The following is an 18,249-nucleotide window of genomic DNA, read 5'->3' as shown; positions in this document are numbered from 1 at the left end:
TGCATAAGCTTTTGTAGGCTTGGTCTACTTCCTGAGTAAGTCTGCAAAAGCTATACTGTTTTTTGTACAGTTAGTTTCAAGGGTGCTATAAGATCTCTTTGCATACGGATATTACGGATTAACACAGCTGTGTCTCTGAAAAGATTAAAGAGCTAATCATTTTGTTGTATCCTTTAATGACGCCCCCAAATATGCTGCCAGGGGCAGCCATCTCATTTGGCTGATTCTCAACACGGGGAGGACTTATTCCCCAATAATTTACAGATGAAAACTGGGACACATGTGGCCAAGCAGCATCAGAATGTGATCAAGGTGGCCAAAATTATTAGTGAACAAAACACACGTGAGAAAAGGCTTCAGGAGTTTGCTTTTGCCTGAGCCTCCTGGGGAGAGCAAGATTACACCTTATCCTCCCCTTCCCTCTCTTCTTGTTTTGCACTTTGAACTCAGTTTGAAAGGGGCATATTGCATTTTTATCCTTACAGCAAAGTTTTGACATGATTTTGACATGATTTAATTAACAATTTAACATTAATTTAATTTAATATTAATTGTGATAGGACAGCCTGCTTACTTGTATATTAACCTTTTAAAATACCTTAGGGTTTGGCTCTTTTTTGTTTTAAGCTTGCAATCTGCTGGGTCTAGGATTGCCAGGTGAAATAATGGATGTGGCTTCTTTCTCTTTAATGGTTGTGTAGAAAAGGAAATTGTGTCAAGCCACACTTGCTGGAAGTTCTTCTTCTACACACCCATTAAAAGGACAGGAATACTGTGCCTTATGACATCTGGCAACCCTATCTGTGTCCCATGTCAGAAGAAACACAGGATATTAAATACATAAGTAAAATTCTGGTCATGTGAATGTTTAGTTATCAGTATAAGCCTTGCTCTAGAAGTGCTTGTGTGTGCGTTTGCTATGAAATATCAAAGACATCCACTTTAAAGCTAATGGACATGACAAACATGGTGCCAATGTTTCTAAAAGCATGGAGGAGTGGATGAGGAGGAAACACAACTACTGGAGATGGTTTCCTTATCTTTATTACAGCAAGTCAGCAACAGCATGATATGAAAACAAACAGCTAGCACATGTTATATAGAGATTTCTTGGTGCATATTCCACATTCTTGTTAGCATTTAAAATTCTTAGCATGTCTGTACAAGCACTGAACAAGACTCAGAACACATCAAAGCTTTACATTTTGTTGTTCTAAAATCCTGGCACATGTCTGTACCACAGAACAAGGGCTGCTGCAAACTCAATGCGTGTTCTTGGTTTTAGGAAACATTATGACCCACCTTTCTTGTGTTATTGGAGATGGCTTATAGTAATTACAAACACCATTTTTAAAAAAGCAAGCTTTACTTTTTTTAAAATGGAAACAAGCTGTACTAAAAGAACACCTGCATTTCTTCCCTTTTAATGTTCATAATCATGTGGGAATGTTCCTTTTTGAGTTTTATTCTGTGCACATGGATTTAAGAATATAAAAGTCTTGCTGCATTAGACCAAAGGCTTGGTTAGTCCATCTTTTTGTTTCTCAACTAGATATTTCCAGGGAGTATTCAAACAGGGCAGGAAGAAAGCAGTCCTTTTCTGTCTTGTTCCTTTGGAATCCAGAGATATACTGCCTCTGGTTGTGGAAGATGCCAGCAGACATGTCTTCCCAGGATTTCAGAGAACCATAGAATCATAGAGCTAGAATAGATCACAAGGGCCATCCAATCCAACCCCCTGCCATGCAAGAATACACAACCAAACAAGTGTCTAGTCTCTTCATTAAAACTACCGAAGTTAGTGGCCATCACTGCATTTTCTGGTAGTAACATTCCTTAACTGTGTGCATTGTCTGAAGACGTACTCTTTATTTATCCTTAAAATTACTGCTAGTCGTTTCCATAGCTCCTGCTTTTGGGATGGTCTTGAGTTCTCATACTATGAGAGAAGAGGATAAATGGCTACCTCTTGTTTCCTTACTACACACCAAAACCTGGTGTGTTCTCTGGATATAACCCTGGAGGTGGGGTTATTTGGTTCTGTAGTTATTTTGGACTTCAGCTCCCAGGAAGCCCAACCAATTTGGTTAGTTGATAAGGGTCTATGTGAGCATCAGTCCCAAATATCTGGAGGCCCCAATATTCTTCAGTGTAATATAAAGTAAAGGAGTCATATGAGGACAGCAACAGGAGCAACATAGTGAACACTGGAAATGCATGTGCCATTTGTTGTTTATTCATAACCTGCCTGAACATATTTTAAAGATGCCCTTCTAGTTTTTCACAAGGAGCAATTCTTTCTTAAATGTTTCTGAACTTTTGCATTTGTTTCCAGTTGAAGAAAGGCAGGCAACAAATTTAACTAATGAAATAATTGAAATATTAGTTGGACAGACCTTCTCCACTTGAAACCTTTTCAGCCAAAGCAATACTGTTTTTAAAAAGAATTAGACTCAACCTATTTAATAGCAAGAATCCCAACCCTCTCTCCATATCGTTCACTTGACCCTCCTTTTCGCCATGTGATTCTGACCGTAGTCTATTATTTCTCAAGACTGTCCAAACACTCTGATAAGTTTTCTGTACTGTACCTTTCATGCTTGTAAATAATTGATATATAAACCTTAATTTGTTTTGTTCATTTAGGAAAAGCTAGCTTCCTTCACACAGGAGAAGTAATTGATGGAGTTGATATGCGTGCTGAAGTGGGCCTGCTAAGCCGGAACATTGTGGTGATGGGAGAGATGGAAAAACAATGCTACGAATACAACACTGATCTGTGCTCCTTCTTTGATTTTGACACATTTGGCGGCCATTTCAAGGTATCACTTGCTGTCCTCCAGCCATGCTTTCCTGTTCTGCAACATCTCCACCTCATGGGTCTCTGGGAGGATGGAGAGCTCCTATGTAATGTTTGAGTCACAGAATTCTTGGAAGAGAATTATTATATGGAGTTGATGCAGGGCCAGCCTCACCATAACATATAATAAGGCAACCTCAGCAATTGGTGCTGGGTGCATCAGTGGTAACCTCCATGCTATTTCCCCTGACTATTGCTATCTCTTAGAAAATAAAGCTCTTCCACACAGCCTGCAAGAAGAAAAGTGGAGTATAAATTAATTAAATAAACAAATAACACAATCTTGCCCTCTGGCTCTGGGAACAAATGTCTTGGGTTCCCTGACTGAGTATAGTTCAGCTCTAGTGGAGTGCTTTTAAAGCCAATTAATTCGAAGAGAAGAATTCTAGTATCTGCTCACATCTCTCCCACTCAATACATTTTTAGCTTTGACTGGATCACTTTGTTAAAAAACACAGAACATGCATGGCTGTAGGAACAAGTTTTGGAACTTCTCTTCTGTAGCTTGACTTGCAATTTGTTATTCTTCAGTTTGGTCTGGGTTTTAAAGCTGTCCACCTGGAAGGGCTGGAGCTGAAATACATGGGCCAGCAGTTACTGGGACACTACCCGATCCACTTCCACATGGCTGGCGATTTGGATGAGAAAGGAGGCTACCACCCACCTACCTACGTGAAAGACATGTCCATCCATCACTCCTTTTCTCGTTGTGTCACAATCCACGGCTCCAATGGTTTGCTGGTAAGAAACATAGAATCAGGTGTTGTACCACTGCAGAGGGTAGGAACTGAAACTACTGTAGGAGTTTTGTAATGCAAAGTCGTCCATTTATACAACCTAGCTCATGCAAGTAGCAAGATCTGGAGTGCTCCCAGCAATGGTTGAGTAATAATTTTGCCATAGATTTCTAGGCTATACATACATTGCTTCTAAATGTATGTATGCTTTCTAATTCAGCATTTGAAACTGGTGAGTTTCAATCAGCATAGGCAATTGTAATTGGTTGTTTTGTGGGTAATCCCTAGGATATAACAAATCCTTGTAATGTATGTTTGGGAACAGTGCTATTGTGTGTGTGATGGATAATGTTTTCTAATTACATTTTGAGTAACTTTTGATTCAAAATTCAAAGGCTTATACCACTAACTTCCTGGCTAGAGCTCCAAGGCTATATTTTTGCCAGGGACCCAGCTTTGTTCCTATTTTGCCTTCCTTGGGCAAATGTTACTCTCAGCATAGTGTTTCAAAAGTCCTGTTTATTCTATATTCCTCATGACCTTGCTAGTGAATGTGCTGCAAGACAGGGAACCCCCAATGTTAAATTCTGCCCTGAAAAGAAGATGTTTATTGCAGAAGAGAAAGATGGAGACAGTAGTATGTCAAGCCAGAAATGATCAGCATACTCAGTATATTCTGCAATAGAAGCTGTCACCAGAGATAAAACTAAATGGAGCCTAAAAACCTGTCTGCCGAGGTTTTTAAGGAAGAATACTAAGGGGAGGATACACATCAATACCAGCTAGTTGCAGCAGCTTTGCAGCTGGTGTCAAGTAATTCAATTTGCAATTCATGACTCTTGCTTTGCTTGAAAACACAATGCCATCTGAAATCTTAGCCTAAATTTAGGCTTCAAGCAGTTAGGAACTGCAGTGACTTAAAGTCTTGTCATCTTTTTATGTACATGCTGAAAACTCTATAGGTATGCCCATGTGTATAAAATAACTAAAGCAAACATTTCCAGCCACTCTGTACTTCTTGGTTGTCTTAGCAGAGCTATGATTTTCACCAAGCAAAGTGGTGGTGATGGTGATATAGGGCAGATATTGAGGAAGACTGTCTTAAAAGCAATTTAAAAAATGCTCCCAATCTTGAAAAACCCTGATATGAGACAATCTGTGGGATGAAACCCATGCAAGTTACAATGGGCAGTGCATCTTATCATGCCACTTTCATCTATTTTGAAATTTTTTTGCTTATCTTTATTCTTAAATAAATTGAATTGGTCCAAGCTGTAACATATTTCCCTTTTAGCTTGGCAGAGGCTTCTGATAGCACAACTATTGTGCCATATTGCATAAAGCCAGCAACTTTATACCAGAATCTGCTGGTACTCCAATAAGTATGGAGAAGGGCCAGAGCAAGAGAGGAACTATTACCAGATCCAGTTCAGGTTAACCCAGGTCCAGGGTCATCCTAAATAATTTCCAGCATCTCCAGGCTAACAGAGGTTTAGATTCAGCACGGTTTCAGCTGGACTTGGCTTGGCTTAGGCTGGCCCTTACCCACCTTGGAGAGTTAGGACTGCAGTCTTATTTGCACTCTTAGGCCTGTTACAGACTGCCAAAATAAAGCTGCTTCGGGTCTCTTTGGAGGTATCCTATTTAAATGATGCATGGCTCCTAAGAGTCTGGAGGTCGCGCCAAAGCCACACTCCATTCCAAAGCACTAGAGCGCAGCTTTGGTGCAGCTTCCGGACTCTTAGGATGCATGCATCATTTAAACAGCATACCTCCAAAGAGACCCGAAGCAGCTTTATTTTGGCAGTCTGTAACAGGCCTCAGGAGCTTATCGCTTGGCATTTTAAATTGGCTCCAACCTCCTTGGCTGCAGCTGGAATGTGGGATGGAGGCAGGGATTATCGTATACCAAATTGCCGCCAAATCACCAGCCGCCATCAGCCCGGGTCCCAGTTGGGTCTAAGCCATGCTCTACCAGCAATTTTTAGAAGTCAGAAAGCTTTCCGACTTCTAAAAAGTGCTGGCGGAGTGTGGCTTGGACCTGAGCTGATGGCGGCCAGCGATTTGCCAGCAATTTAGTGTGTGATAATCCCTGTCTCCATCCCACATTCCAGCTACCAATTTAAAACGCCAAGCAATGAGCTCCTTAGATAGACAACTAGCTTGATTTAGGATCTGCCACATGCTATTGTATTAGAAGTCTTTTCAAGGTGTTATTTCACAAGCTGTTTAAAGTTGGGGTGGTTAACACTACAAACTTCTGAGCTGCGTCTAGATCAGGGATAGGATTCAACACTGGGTCCTGCAAATGATTAGGATTACAACTCCTGAAATCCTTTATCATTGGCTGAGGTTGATAGATGTTGTATTTGAAAACATCTGGATAAAGGTTCCACATTCCTTCCTTAGAACTTAAATATATACGAAATGGTCCTTTGCAGCAGCAGTAATTGGTGGTAATTAAGCAGTGTTTTGCAGTAAGATGTATTTTAGACTAGAATTTACACAGTCCCTTTCTTTTGGCCATGCTAGGGTGGGTGGGAGCCTGGTATGAGTTAAAATCATCATTCCCCAGCTTTGATCAAGCTAAAAACCATTTTGAGTAGCTAGGAATACTGACTTCCTCTCCATCCTTTTATTTATACCCACAGGTCAAGGATGTTGTTGGGTACGATACCTTGGGGCACTGCTTTTTTACAGAAGATGGCCCTGAGGTGCGCAACACATTTGATCATTGCCTTGGACTTGTGGTGAAGCCTAGCACATTGCTACCATCAGATCGGGACACAAGAATGTGCAAGACAATTACGGAAGGCGCTTACCCAGGATATGTCCCAAAACCTAGACAAGACTGCAAGTGAGTAGAAAGATCCTGACCCACTCAGGTCCTAGTCAAACTATCTGATCCATTATACTGCAAAACATAGGTCAAATCAGTTTATAACTCCCACTCCTGGAATTACATTACGACAGTTTGAAACCCTTGCTCTCATCCTAATTTGTGCTTAGAGTCAAAGAGGGCAAAGCAGGCAGAAAAGAAAAACAGAATTATGAGATACTTGGAGGACTTTACCCACAAAAGCATGGTTATTATATGGAATGTCAACACAGATTTAATTTGCAAATATGAATGCAGAGGCATGTATCTTCCAGGAAAACCCACGGCTTGAGTGAAAACATGCTAACTGCATTTCCCTAGACTATCTAGGTTGTTGTTGCCAGTCTGTCTCGCTTCACTCTTTGGAACTGGAAGAGAAACACAGACACTTTTGCCCACTTGGAGGAAGACGTTTAGAACCCTGGATCCCTCTCCAGATTAAAGCCAGTGGCAACTGAGCCTTCCTGTTCTTCTAGTCAGTAGTAATCCTCTCATTTCACAGAGAAACTCAGATATTAATTAATTAATAATTAATTAATTCCATAATCACCCTTCAAGGTCATAGTCTTATCCAAAGCACCAAATAGCATGAAAAAAAATGGCTTACAGCAGACATATTAGCAAAATCATAATAAAAATATCCAGTTGTCATTAAAGGCAGTTAACAATTTCAGTGTTATCAGCCAGGACTCTGCAAACTAAAAGATACCTGCCATGAAAATTAAGCCAGGTATAAATGATTGGAGGTGAGGAAGAGAAAGAAGTGAGAGGTTTTTAAAAACACACACAGATCTGAAAGGGTCCACAGTACCTTAAAATCTTAAAAAATGCCAGACGCAGTGAAAAACTGAAAGAAACAGCCCAGTTTTTCCTTGAGCCTGTGAGTAGCAAGTGTAGGGTTTTCCCCTTCTCCAATTCTCTGCTGGCTTATAGGAGGAAGCACTTATCACACCATAAAATGTGACATGTAACAGCTTCATAACTGACTTGAAATTTCAATTGAAATTCATCCTGGAATTCCTTAAGGCTTTCAAGACAGGGCTGTGTTTTCTTGCTTTGTAGACGAGATGGAAAGCTGTGCAATGAGGGGATGTACGGGGGGGGGGGGCAGAGACACCCACTGTTACTATACAACTATATACAACACAAAAATGATGGCTTATCTGCTGTGTTATTTGACCTGGTTTCGTTCTCTTAATTTGAAATCGCTCTTTCTCGGCACACCATTTTGTCACACTTGTCTTTGTCTCTGTTGTCCATCCAACAGTGCTGTGTCCACTTTTTGGTTGGCCAATCCGCACAACAACCTTATAAATTGTGCAGCTGCAGGATCAGAAGTGAGTATGCAGGCTTCTCTGGTTTTGTGTGTGACAGGAAAAATTTTGAGCAACTTGGATGAATTTTGGTTGGTTGGCAGTTTGGTTGTTGCTGGAACAAAAGTGTTGATAGCATTTCAAACTGCCCTGGAAGCCAAATGCTATGATTTAATCCAATTTGAATTGGGGGAAAAATTCTATCTACTTTTGCCCACTGTCTGACAATCATTTGTTAAGAATTGCCCATTGTTTTGTAAGCTTCTGAGAGCTGAGAGACATTATTGTGTCTCTGTGTGTGCGTCTTCAAGTCGCCTGTCTAGTTATGGCAAGCCCATGAATTTTTCGTAGGGGTTTCTTAGGAATGGAATAGTTAGAGGAAATTTTGCCAGTCCCTTCCTCCAAAGTACGGCCTACAGCATCTGGTGTTCATTGGAGATCTCCCATCCAAGTGCTAACCCTGCTTGGCTTCCAAGATCAGACAGGATTTGGTGCCTTTTACGGTATTTTGGCCTCCCATTAAAATCAAATGTGCTCTTAGGACCTGAAAAGTGTTGCTTGGAGAGCATGAAAGAGTTAGAATTAGCTGTCTGAAGAAGAACGGTTCTACTTGTCTGCACGCATGTGTGCACACAAATTTTATTTTGCTTTTGTCCAAAAATACTTAGGTCCCTACTCCCCCCACTTTTTTTTTTAATTCACCAATTGACCAAATTCTTTACTAAGCTGAACTTCTTGTCTCTTGCAGGAAACTGGCTTTTGGTTTGTTTTGCACCATGTACCAACAGGACTCTCAGTAGGAATGTATCCTCCTGGCTACTCTGAACACATTCCAATGGGAACATTCTATAATAATCGAGCACATTCCAACTATCGAGTGAGTATGCATGCAATGGGAATCCTTCTCTCTCTCTCTGTTACTTTTAATGCTGTTTTCCTTCTTCCAATGCCAAAGTCTGAAACCTATTATTGGCCACCGTTCTTGCTTCTATAAAATCAAAAGCAAATGCTTTCCCAGAGTTTTTATCTGCAAACTCCATTTTCCTTAATGCTAATGTCCAGCTCTTGGTGGCGAATAATAGCCAAACTAGGTGTTGCTTCTTCTTCTTCTTAACATTCTTGGTTCATCAATGCACTGCTTCATTTTTCTATTTAACCCTGAGTTTGCAAGATGTGAGCTGGGCAGCTAATGACAGGGCTCTTGGAAGTCTCTCATTCGTAGGATCATCTTAATTCAAAGTCACCTTGACAGCAACTAACAACAACAATGTATGTTAATTTAACAAATATGTTAAATATGATCACTCATTTAATTCATGCTTAGGTTTGTCCCTTAAAGTGAATAGGAAACAGGGAACTGGGTTGTTGTTCAAAAGGTTTTTCTATGCATTCCTTTCTCCTTCAGAAGTAAGCCTTTTAAACATACTTGTATATTATTCACCCTTCATGCCCAGGCTCATTGGAGTCCTTTGCTCTCTGACTTTGCTAAGCAACCACAAAGCACATCAGTGTGAGGTGATATCTATGACATCTGACACAGCAGCTAAATACTCGCTTGGATGGTTACCCTTATCAGCAATAAATACATTGATTTGTTACTCTTGAGTTGCATCCAAAGAGGGGGCTGCATGTCTATTGGCATGGAAGCCCTGTGTTAGGAACAAATACTTTAATTCTGACCTGTTAAATATTGTTGTAGCAAGTCCTTATTTGAGAACTGGGCTCAGAGTAAATGTGTGAACCAAAAATCAAAACATCTCCCCCCCCCCCAAAAAAAAAACACTCTTGTGAAAACGAAATGGTGGACCAATCTGTTTTGTGCCAAAAGCTATGGCAAACTCCTCTTCTGGAGTAAATAGTCAAGTTACAGTGACCAACAAGAAAATACTATCTCAAGGATTTGGCCTATGCAGATTGTAAAAGTGCAGATAGCCTACTAACTGCTCTCCTCTTCCCCCCCCCCCCCAAGGCTGGAATGATCATTGACAATGGAGTTAAAACTACACCTGCCTCAGCCAAGGACAAGAGACCTATCCTGACTATGATTGCTGGAAGGTAAGCCAATTTCTGTGGGTTTTATTTGAAAAGTTACATACAGCTTGGGGTAAGAGGTGGATACAACTGCTTTTGCATTGATTTTGGACAGAAGGCCTGCATGTGTAACTTACAAGTGGTGTAGATAGATGATAGCATGTATAAAAACATAGCTGGATAACTCCTCACCAGTCAATTTAAGTTCCTTGCCCTCTCCTGACTGTTTTTACATATGTTGAGATGCTTCTCTAGAACAAGAGTACGCAAATTGTGGCCCTCCAAATGTTGGTTTGCAGTTACTATCATCCCTAGCCAGCATAGTCCAGGGGGAGAGGATTGAAATGTAACATTTGTAGGGCCACACGTTTGCCATCCTGTTCTAAGACAACTCCCCATTACCCACTAGTTCTGATAGCCACCAATTGTGCAGGATAGAGGCGTGTTACATAAGATGCCAAAATTCCTGTATTTTCAGGTAAGGGTTTAGTATGTGGCCCTCAGAGTAAACAGCAAATATTGTAGGGTCTGTTGTAAGTGTAGACACTCCCTACTCTTTTAATTTGAGGCTGAGCAGCGGTCTTGGCCTGGAAGCAGTAAATTTCATCCCACCATGATGGTTGTTGGCCTGCCATTACAAGATTTCCAGACCTTTGAAGGTTTTTATGAGACTGGAGATCTTACAGAAGCCTTGATCTTCCACAAAAGGACTTCTACTTGTGAGATGTGGGGTGGGCCTTATATAGACCTGCCTAACATGTCAAGAGTTGGCCTAAATACATTAAAGTCACCAGATCCTATCTGAACTTGGAAAATAAGCACGGTCAGCCCTGGTTAGTACTTGGATAGGAGACTGTCAATGAATACCAGGTGCTGTAGGCAATATTTCAGAGGAAGGAACTGGCAAAGCTACCTCTTGCCTAAGAAAGCCCTATTAAATTAATGAGGTTGTCATAAGTCAATAGGCAACTTGAAGGCACATATGGACACGACATGTCCTTACCGGTCTTGACTCTCTTTTATTGCTATTTGGAAAACCTGGCAACCATAAGCTGAAGTAACTTTGATAACGTGATGAGAAGTTTGTTGTCAACAATCGCTTCTCATCAAGTGTCAGTTTTCTTTCCTTGCCCCCCCCCATTAACCTGCCCTCTTTTGAATGTCATGGAGTTTGAAAGCATTGCTAGATTGACACTGAACTCTCATTTCAGATAGATAACAATGCCAACTTTAAAATTCATGACTTGGCATGACAGGTGGACAGCGTTTGCTCGAGCAGCTGGCAGATATTCAGAACGGATTTTGTTTCACTTAATAAACTATTGTACTGAGTATTTATCTAGGAAGGGAGAGTTGAATGGTTTCACAGCCTTTTTGTGGTCACATCAGCATTCAGGGATGTGGAGAAAGAGCTCTCCTTAGTGGAATTATATAAGCTCACAGACAGCAAAAGATGGATTTGTATATATTGATTTATATCAGTGTGGAGTTCGTCTCAAACAACCATATCCAATGGAAACATAAGAGGGTAAATGAGACCAGATTCCATTTCAGTGGGGGTTCAATAGATTTAAACCTATGGATCTCAAATGTTTGGGCAGAGTTCTGAGCAACAGATGTTAAGTGGATCACACTGGCTATCCAGATCTAATACTCACCAAACCCCACTCAGAGCAGTGAAAATTCAGCTCCAAACAAATGAAGCTTACAACCTGCACAACCCGGGCAAATCTGCCTCTGTTTGCTTCTTCCACATATTTTATTTTGCCTTTATTAGTAGAAGAGGGTGCAATGCACTGAAGTTCATGCTTCTGATCTCTGGAAATGCATAAAGAAAACCTTCCCCCGAATACCGAGGAGTAGAAACATGAGACAGATATGATTTTGACAGAGCAATAGTGTAAGAATTTTTAAAACAGAGTCATCCCCTGCTTTGTGCTGTGGAGGAGGAGATGGCATGCCCAGATAAAAGGAGAAATCTGCATGGTTTACAAGTAAATCATGACTCTAAGAAAATGTCAGAGGGCCAATTCTTTCTGCCGCTAACCACTTTTTCACCTTTTGCACTTTTACAGATACAGCCCACATAAAGATGCTGACCCCCTGAAGCCCCGAGAACCTGCCATAATTCAACACTTTATTGCTTACAAGAACCAGGACCATGGAGCCTGGGTGAGGGGAGGAGATGTATGGCTGGACGACTGCCAGTGAGTGTTGCCTCAATTCAACCCTCCAAAGTTCAGCTCAGAGTTTCTGGCAGGCAGAGCTGTGGCTAGGCCTATTTTTATGACTGGCTCAGCATCTTTGATCTGGCTGATCATAATGGAGAAATGAGAACCCAGCAAGAAAGCACACATGCCTTGTTTTTCTAGAAGCATCTCCTGTCTTGCTTGAAGTGCAAGGCTTGGTGGAATTCATCTAGATGTGTGTAATGTAGTGTCAGCTACATTACAATAAACTGCAGCAGGAAAGGAACTTTAAATAAACCTTTCTGCTTGAGCCTGGAAGGGGGAAAAACATAAGCAGCTGGGATCTTGGTTTTATTTTATGTGGTGGTGTGTTATTGCCAAAAATTCCAGTGCTAGGGAGGTAGGCAGAAGACAGGATGGATTGAGGAAGGATTGAGTAAACAGTCAGTTTAAAATTTTTTGTCAGGGTAAAAGATTATTGCCTCTTTCTGCTTAAGGAGGAAAATTTGTCAAGTTACTTCTAGAGATTTTATTTGTCTGTTTGCTAGTTACAGAGCAGTGAAGAAAAGGTGCAGATGTAGATTTTTATTTTATTTTATTGGCTTTTGCTCACCCTCTTTGGCCATCTGCTGTAGAAGCTGTTCACTTTATTCCAGCAGCCATACACAAAGTCGACAGCAAGGTGTAGGGAAATCTGGGTCAGGAGAAGCAATTACAACATCTCCTGTTATTATATCAACTCTCCATATCCACAGATTTTTCTATCTACAGATTCAAGCATCCACGCCTTGAAAATATTTTTAAAATATATAAATTCCAAAAAGCAAACCTTGATTTTGGCATTTTATATAAGAGACACCATTTTACTCTGCCATCGCCTTTAATGCAACTTAGGCATCCACAGATTTTGTTATCGATGGGGAGTCCTGGAAGCAAACCCCAGCAGATACCAAGAGCCCACTATACAGGCAGCACCTCCTCATCCATTGTTTCAGCATTGCTGCTTTTTCCCACAGCCAGTGAAATTTGGTAACAATAGTAATAGTATATATATTTTTTCATTTAAAGTGCTATAACGAAACCTCTTGGCTTGTTCGGAAGACAAAACTGCATCCTAAAATAGTAACAGTTTATTTAAACATTTGCTTAATTATTCATTTATCTAAGTGTTGTTGTTGTTGCGTTCTTTGAAGTCCACTCCGACTTCTGGCAACCCCATCCAAGGCTTTTCTTGGCAAGATTTAATCAGATGCGTTTTGGCATTGCTTTCCTCTAAGGAAAAGAAAGAGTGTGACTTGCCCAAGGTCACCCGGTGGGTTTCCATGGCTTTCTGGAGTCCTGGGCCAACACTCAAACCTCTATACTACACTGGCTCTCTTTAAATGAACAAGTTTATTTGGGTAAGGCAAGCAAGAGGTGGCCTGGAGCCTCTAGCCATAAACATCATCATAGAGCAAAGCTGTACATACCACTGCCACCCACAATGCCTTTGGAAAGCAGGCGACCCCTTGTCAAACACTTAGGCTGGAATGCTGGAATAGAGGTATCTGCACATGTAAGTGTCTTTTTGGGTCTGCTGCAGGGGTTGGTATTCTCTTTCTCCCCGCAAAGAGCCCAAAGCCCATCCCTGATAAGCCCCTGGTGTTGTATGCACAGCCATTCCGTGTTTCTGGGTGAGCAGGCAGACTTGGAGAAGCATCTGGCTGCATCCCCCTTAACCAGAGTCCTCCTGCAGTCTCAGTCCTGCTGTAAATCATGTTGCATCTGGCTATGGGAGAAGTAACCAGATGCTTCTCCAAGCCTGCCTGCTTGCTGCAGAGCATGGACTGGCCATGTGGAGCAGAAACGTGGGTTTATCACTAGGTATGGGGAGCTCAGTGTAGCAAATGGTCCAGTGCAGCAATGTTGGACTGAGGGAATAAATTCCCTGTAGCACTTGACCACATAAATATGGAGAATTCTGCTGCTGTAAGCACATTTATATAGTGCTGTGTAACAGTGGGAAAGTGCAACTCATGATGGTTTCAGAGAGATGAGATATGCTCCTCAAACCTGTTGAAGTTGACCACTCCACTCTTAAAAAGAGAGACGGGCACAGGATCCCATGTTGTAACTTAACTCTGTGTAGACATACCTGACCCTAGGTTTCCCCTCCTGCCCTCTTCTTGATCTTTTGTAGGGGGAAGAGAGCAAAGGCAGGCCCATTGTGCAACCATCACAGAAAGGACAATCATTGCATTATATGCGACTGATTCCAGATTATCTGCTACAGCCTTCAATTTCAATAATTCTTTATCCCATCTTTCCTTATATGAACTCAAGGAGACATTCATGGCTCTCATTGTCCTCCCTAATTCAAGCCTAACAACTCTGCAAGCTAAGTCAGTCTGAGCGAAAGTGACTAACCCAAGGTCATCCAGTGAATTTCATGGCTTACTTGAGCCTAGAATCCTCTAAGTACCAGCTCAATTTTTAACTACTATTATAATATATTACACTATATGTATTACACTAAGACAATATATACTGATGAGAGATGCAGTGAGCACATCTTTCAGTACATAAGAAACAATTCTGGGAACTGTGTAGGTACAAGTTGCTAAAAATCTAGCAATGGATCATGCCTGCCCTCTTGCGGCAGTATAATTTGAAGTGATTCTTCCTCTCTAACAACAACTCACACTGTGTCCTGCAGAATCATGTTTTTAATTTCTGTCTGCTCAAAGGTAATAGTCTGTAATCATTTCTGGGGTCTGTGGGATTACCAGTGAGGTTTGCAACTGTGTTTGCATAAAAATGGTCAAAACGGGGACAATATGTTTTTCTGAACATATGAAATTAAACCATTCACTGCTTCCCATTCCACTGTGCTGTAATCTTTACTTTTAAAGTCAGTTTTGGCCTAAATTCTGTGTTATCAGAAGGCTTCCTAACTGAGTAATGATTACATATCCTCCAACGTTTCACAGATGAGTCAGTGACTGAGATTGTGGTCAAGATGACAAGAGTTATCAATGAGGAAAAATAGATGAGCTAGCAGAGAGTGTTACAGTTTGCCTTCTGGAAAGGGTGAGATTTCACCCTTCTTTTCCTCTGTCTCTTGCTAACTGCATGCAAACTACTTTTGCACTTTGCACTCAATTTGCAGTAGATGAAGTAAGCTGATGACAGAGGAGGAAAGTGTAGGGATGAGAGGGAAAATGGGACATTAAAAGTGGCTGAAAAAGTGGGACAACACATTATTGACTGGGACTGTCCCTGCCAAAATAGGATCTCTGGAGGTTATATCCTTGTGAAAAGGTTTTAGACTAATCCTAGGATTTTGTCATAATAAACCCAATGTGTCAGCTTGATTTCCTTCTTAAGAATTTTAGTGGTTGGCTTGAGATTTGGAAATTGTTACTTCTGAGGTCTTTTAAATCAAGGTTGTTTTTCTGACATGTTGTCTGGATCCTTTGATTCTTCTGACAGATTTACATCTCAGTTTATGTTAGTGAAATTTTGGCACCAAGGCAGAATGGACTGTTTACTACCAAAATGAGAGATCCATGTTGCCAAGGTTTTCCTGTGGCTGTTTATTTGTTATTTTAGTATTTGATCTTTTCTCAGATAGAATTCATGGTGGTCCTCCCCATTTTATCTTCACAAAAACCCTGTGAGGCAGGTTAGATTGAGAAATAGTGGTCACTTGGGGAATTTCGTGGCTGGGTGAGGATTTGAACCATTCATAATCCAAAATTCTAACTAGTACACCACATAATGGCTCTCTCATTGAGCAGCAACTTTCACATGTAAATAGTCCATCTCAAATATATCTGCATTACTGACAGGAAGGAAACAAAAACAAGCAGCTCATATCCAAAGTTTGCTTGTGGTTTGCCTGCAAGGCCTAAATATCCTAAAAGTTACCAGATCCTTTCTGAAGAGCAAGCAGGGTCAGTCCTGGATAGTACTTTGATGAGAGACAGCCAACAAATACAATAATTCTCTGAGTATTCCTTGCCGAAGAGAGCCAGATGAAATTCATGGGGTTACCATAAGTCGACAGGTGACACACACCTGCAAGCTCAAGTTCTAGTTCTCAGCTATAAGTGCAGGGTTTGCATTATTTCTCAAGCCACTGTGAATAAATACAAGTGATATCAAAATGTACCATGAAGCAAAGAAATGAACTTACCTTAGAAATGTTAATTTTTGAACTACGACTAGCAAAATTCCCCAGACAACATAAGAGTTGTAGTCCAAACAAGGCTCTTGGAAATGGCACTGCATCTACAAAAAAAGATGAAAGATCCACAGATAAATTACTTATGTAATTAGTAAAGCCATAATATAACGTTGAACTCAGCACTACCACAACCACCCCATTTGTAGTGCTCTGACCTTCTCTGTTTCTTCCTTACAGATTTGCTGACAATGGCATTGGCCTCACTTTGGCAAGGTAAGCGGTCACCTTATGCTATATGTATTTTTATTTAACGCTAGCTATGAAAAGCAAGATTTGGTCCAAAGCAGTCATGCTGAAATGCAATTTGATCTCTCCTAGTGGAGGCACCTTCCCATATGATGATGGATCAAAGCAAGAAATAAAGAACAGCCTCTTTGTAGGCGAAAGTGGAAATACAGGGACCGAAATGATGGACAATAATGTCTGGGGGCCAGGAGGCTTGGACCACAGCGGACGGACTCTTCCCATTGGCCAGTGCGTTTCATTTTTTAAAAATCTCTTCCATTTTGTTCAAAGCACTATAGGATTTTGTTTTGATTTTTCTTTGAGTGTGACATAAATGGCTATGCGGTGGGGCTGTATTTTATAGGTTCATTGCATGAGGAGCAGCTTCAAGCAGGTTCTGGTTGTGGGATTGTGGGAGTTGTAACTATAAACTCTTTGCTGCACAGTTTTCCTACTGACAGATGCCAATCATCAATACTCATCTACAGCCTCCTCTTTGATGGAGATTGTGGTGAAGAACTAAGAGGGCTTCCTGAATCTTTACTTCTTCGAAGCGAAATGCTGGGGAAAGGCAGTCATTAGAATATAGTATTAATTTCTGTGTAAATTTAAATTACTTAGGATATTTTTTTAAAGGCAGCAGGCTTATGACTCTGAAAGTGGCTGACAACATAGAATGAAACAGCAAAGTAGGGTCAACAAAAGAGGAAACAACGAATGTAATGCTGGAATAGGTGGACAAATAAACACTCCTTGCTTGGTGCCAGGAGGACATCAAACACTACTAAATGCAAGCCTCTCTAGTGAAAGAATAACAAAGTCATGGTGCCACCAGTAAAAAGGTCCTAGTGCCAGATGTATGTACAAGCAAAGCCCATGGGTTGGATTATGAGAAGCCTCTCAAATATATCTCAATTGTACATCACTCTTGGCAGGTCTCAGCATGTCCTAATCTGGTCCTAATGGCAAACCACCTGTGAACAAATCTTGCCCCATGAAAGGATTACCATAAAGCTGCCATAAGTGAGAGATGACTTGAAGGTGCACAACAAGTGGACAGTAGAGTTTCTTGCATGCTATAGTGTACCTCAGTATTGGAAGTTTTGCTAATTATTTAAATGTACACTCCTGACATTAATTGGAGCATGTGGTCACCAATGTGGCCTTCACACTACTCTAGTAGTGTATGACTTGACTGTAGGACTCAGTTTGTCAAAAGCATTCTGCCTCCCTAGACTATCATGTTTAATTTAAAAATGGTCTCTGACAACTGCCTTTTGACTGCTCCCTCTACAAATAGCTCTGGTTTTAACAGTCTGTTTCAATGCTCATTAAGTCTCGGCTTTGGGATGTTATCCTTGCCATGAATGAATGAGTAATAAAGCAGCTTACTGCTTAAAAGGCTGTAAGAACAGGGCCATTTTTTTCTCCTTTTGACTGGATTGTGGATATTATTCTTTCTTTCTTTTTTTAAATGCCCATGGATTTACATCTAACAAAGTTCTTTCTAAGAATGCTGAGCAAAATAATCTGTAAAGACATGAGGGAATGTGATTTGAATTAATAAGAATCACAAGGTTCAACACCTCCCGCCTTCCCAGTGGTAGAGATTATGGGAGGTGATTCTTCCAAATGAATGTGAAATTGTTAGCTCTGTTTGCTGCTACCCATTCTCCATACTGCATTTACAGTTACAGTAACTCATTAGGACCAGATGTTTCACCCCTCTTTTTTACAAATAATAATAATAATAATAATAATAATAATAATAATAATAATAATAATAAT

General features: G+C 40.7%; 1 protein-coding gene across 1 annotated transcript in view; it reads left to right on the top strand.

Annotated features, from left to right (window-relative positions):
* Positions 1–18,249, top strand: part of LOC121934850 (cell migration inducing hyaluronidase 1) — a 57,009-nt gene that overhangs the window by 27,285 nt on the left and 11,475 nt on the right. Inside the window, exons 11-19 of the mRNA XM_042475743.1 lie at positions 2,647–2,822; positions 3,392–3,601; positions 6,249–6,454; positions 7,743–7,812; positions 8,537–8,665; positions 9,758–9,843; positions 11,895–12,026; positions 16,414–16,449; positions 16,555–16,710. Of these exons, the coding sequence (XP_042331677.1) occupies positions 2,647–2,822; positions 3,392–3,601; positions 6,249–6,454; positions 7,743–7,812; positions 8,537–8,665; positions 9,758–9,843; positions 11,895–12,026; positions 16,414–16,449; positions 16,555–16,710 (1,201 nt within the window). The remainder of the gene's footprint in view (positions 1–2,646; positions 2,823–3,391; positions 3,602–6,248; positions 6,455–7,742; positions 7,813–8,536; positions 8,666–9,757; positions 9,844–11,894; positions 12,027–16,413; positions 16,450–16,554; positions 16,711–18,249) is intronic.

Source organism: Sceloporus undulatus, chromosome 6, assembly GCF_019175285.1.
Source record: "Sceloporus undulatus isolate JIND9_A2432 ecotype Alabama chromosome 6, SceUnd_v1.1, whole genome shotgun sequence".
NCBI classification, from domain to species: Eukaryota; Metazoa; Chordata; class Lepidosauria; order Squamata; family Phrynosomatidae; genus Sceloporus; species Sceloporus undulatus.
This window is presented reverse-complemented; position numbering and strand designations above follow the sequence as displayed.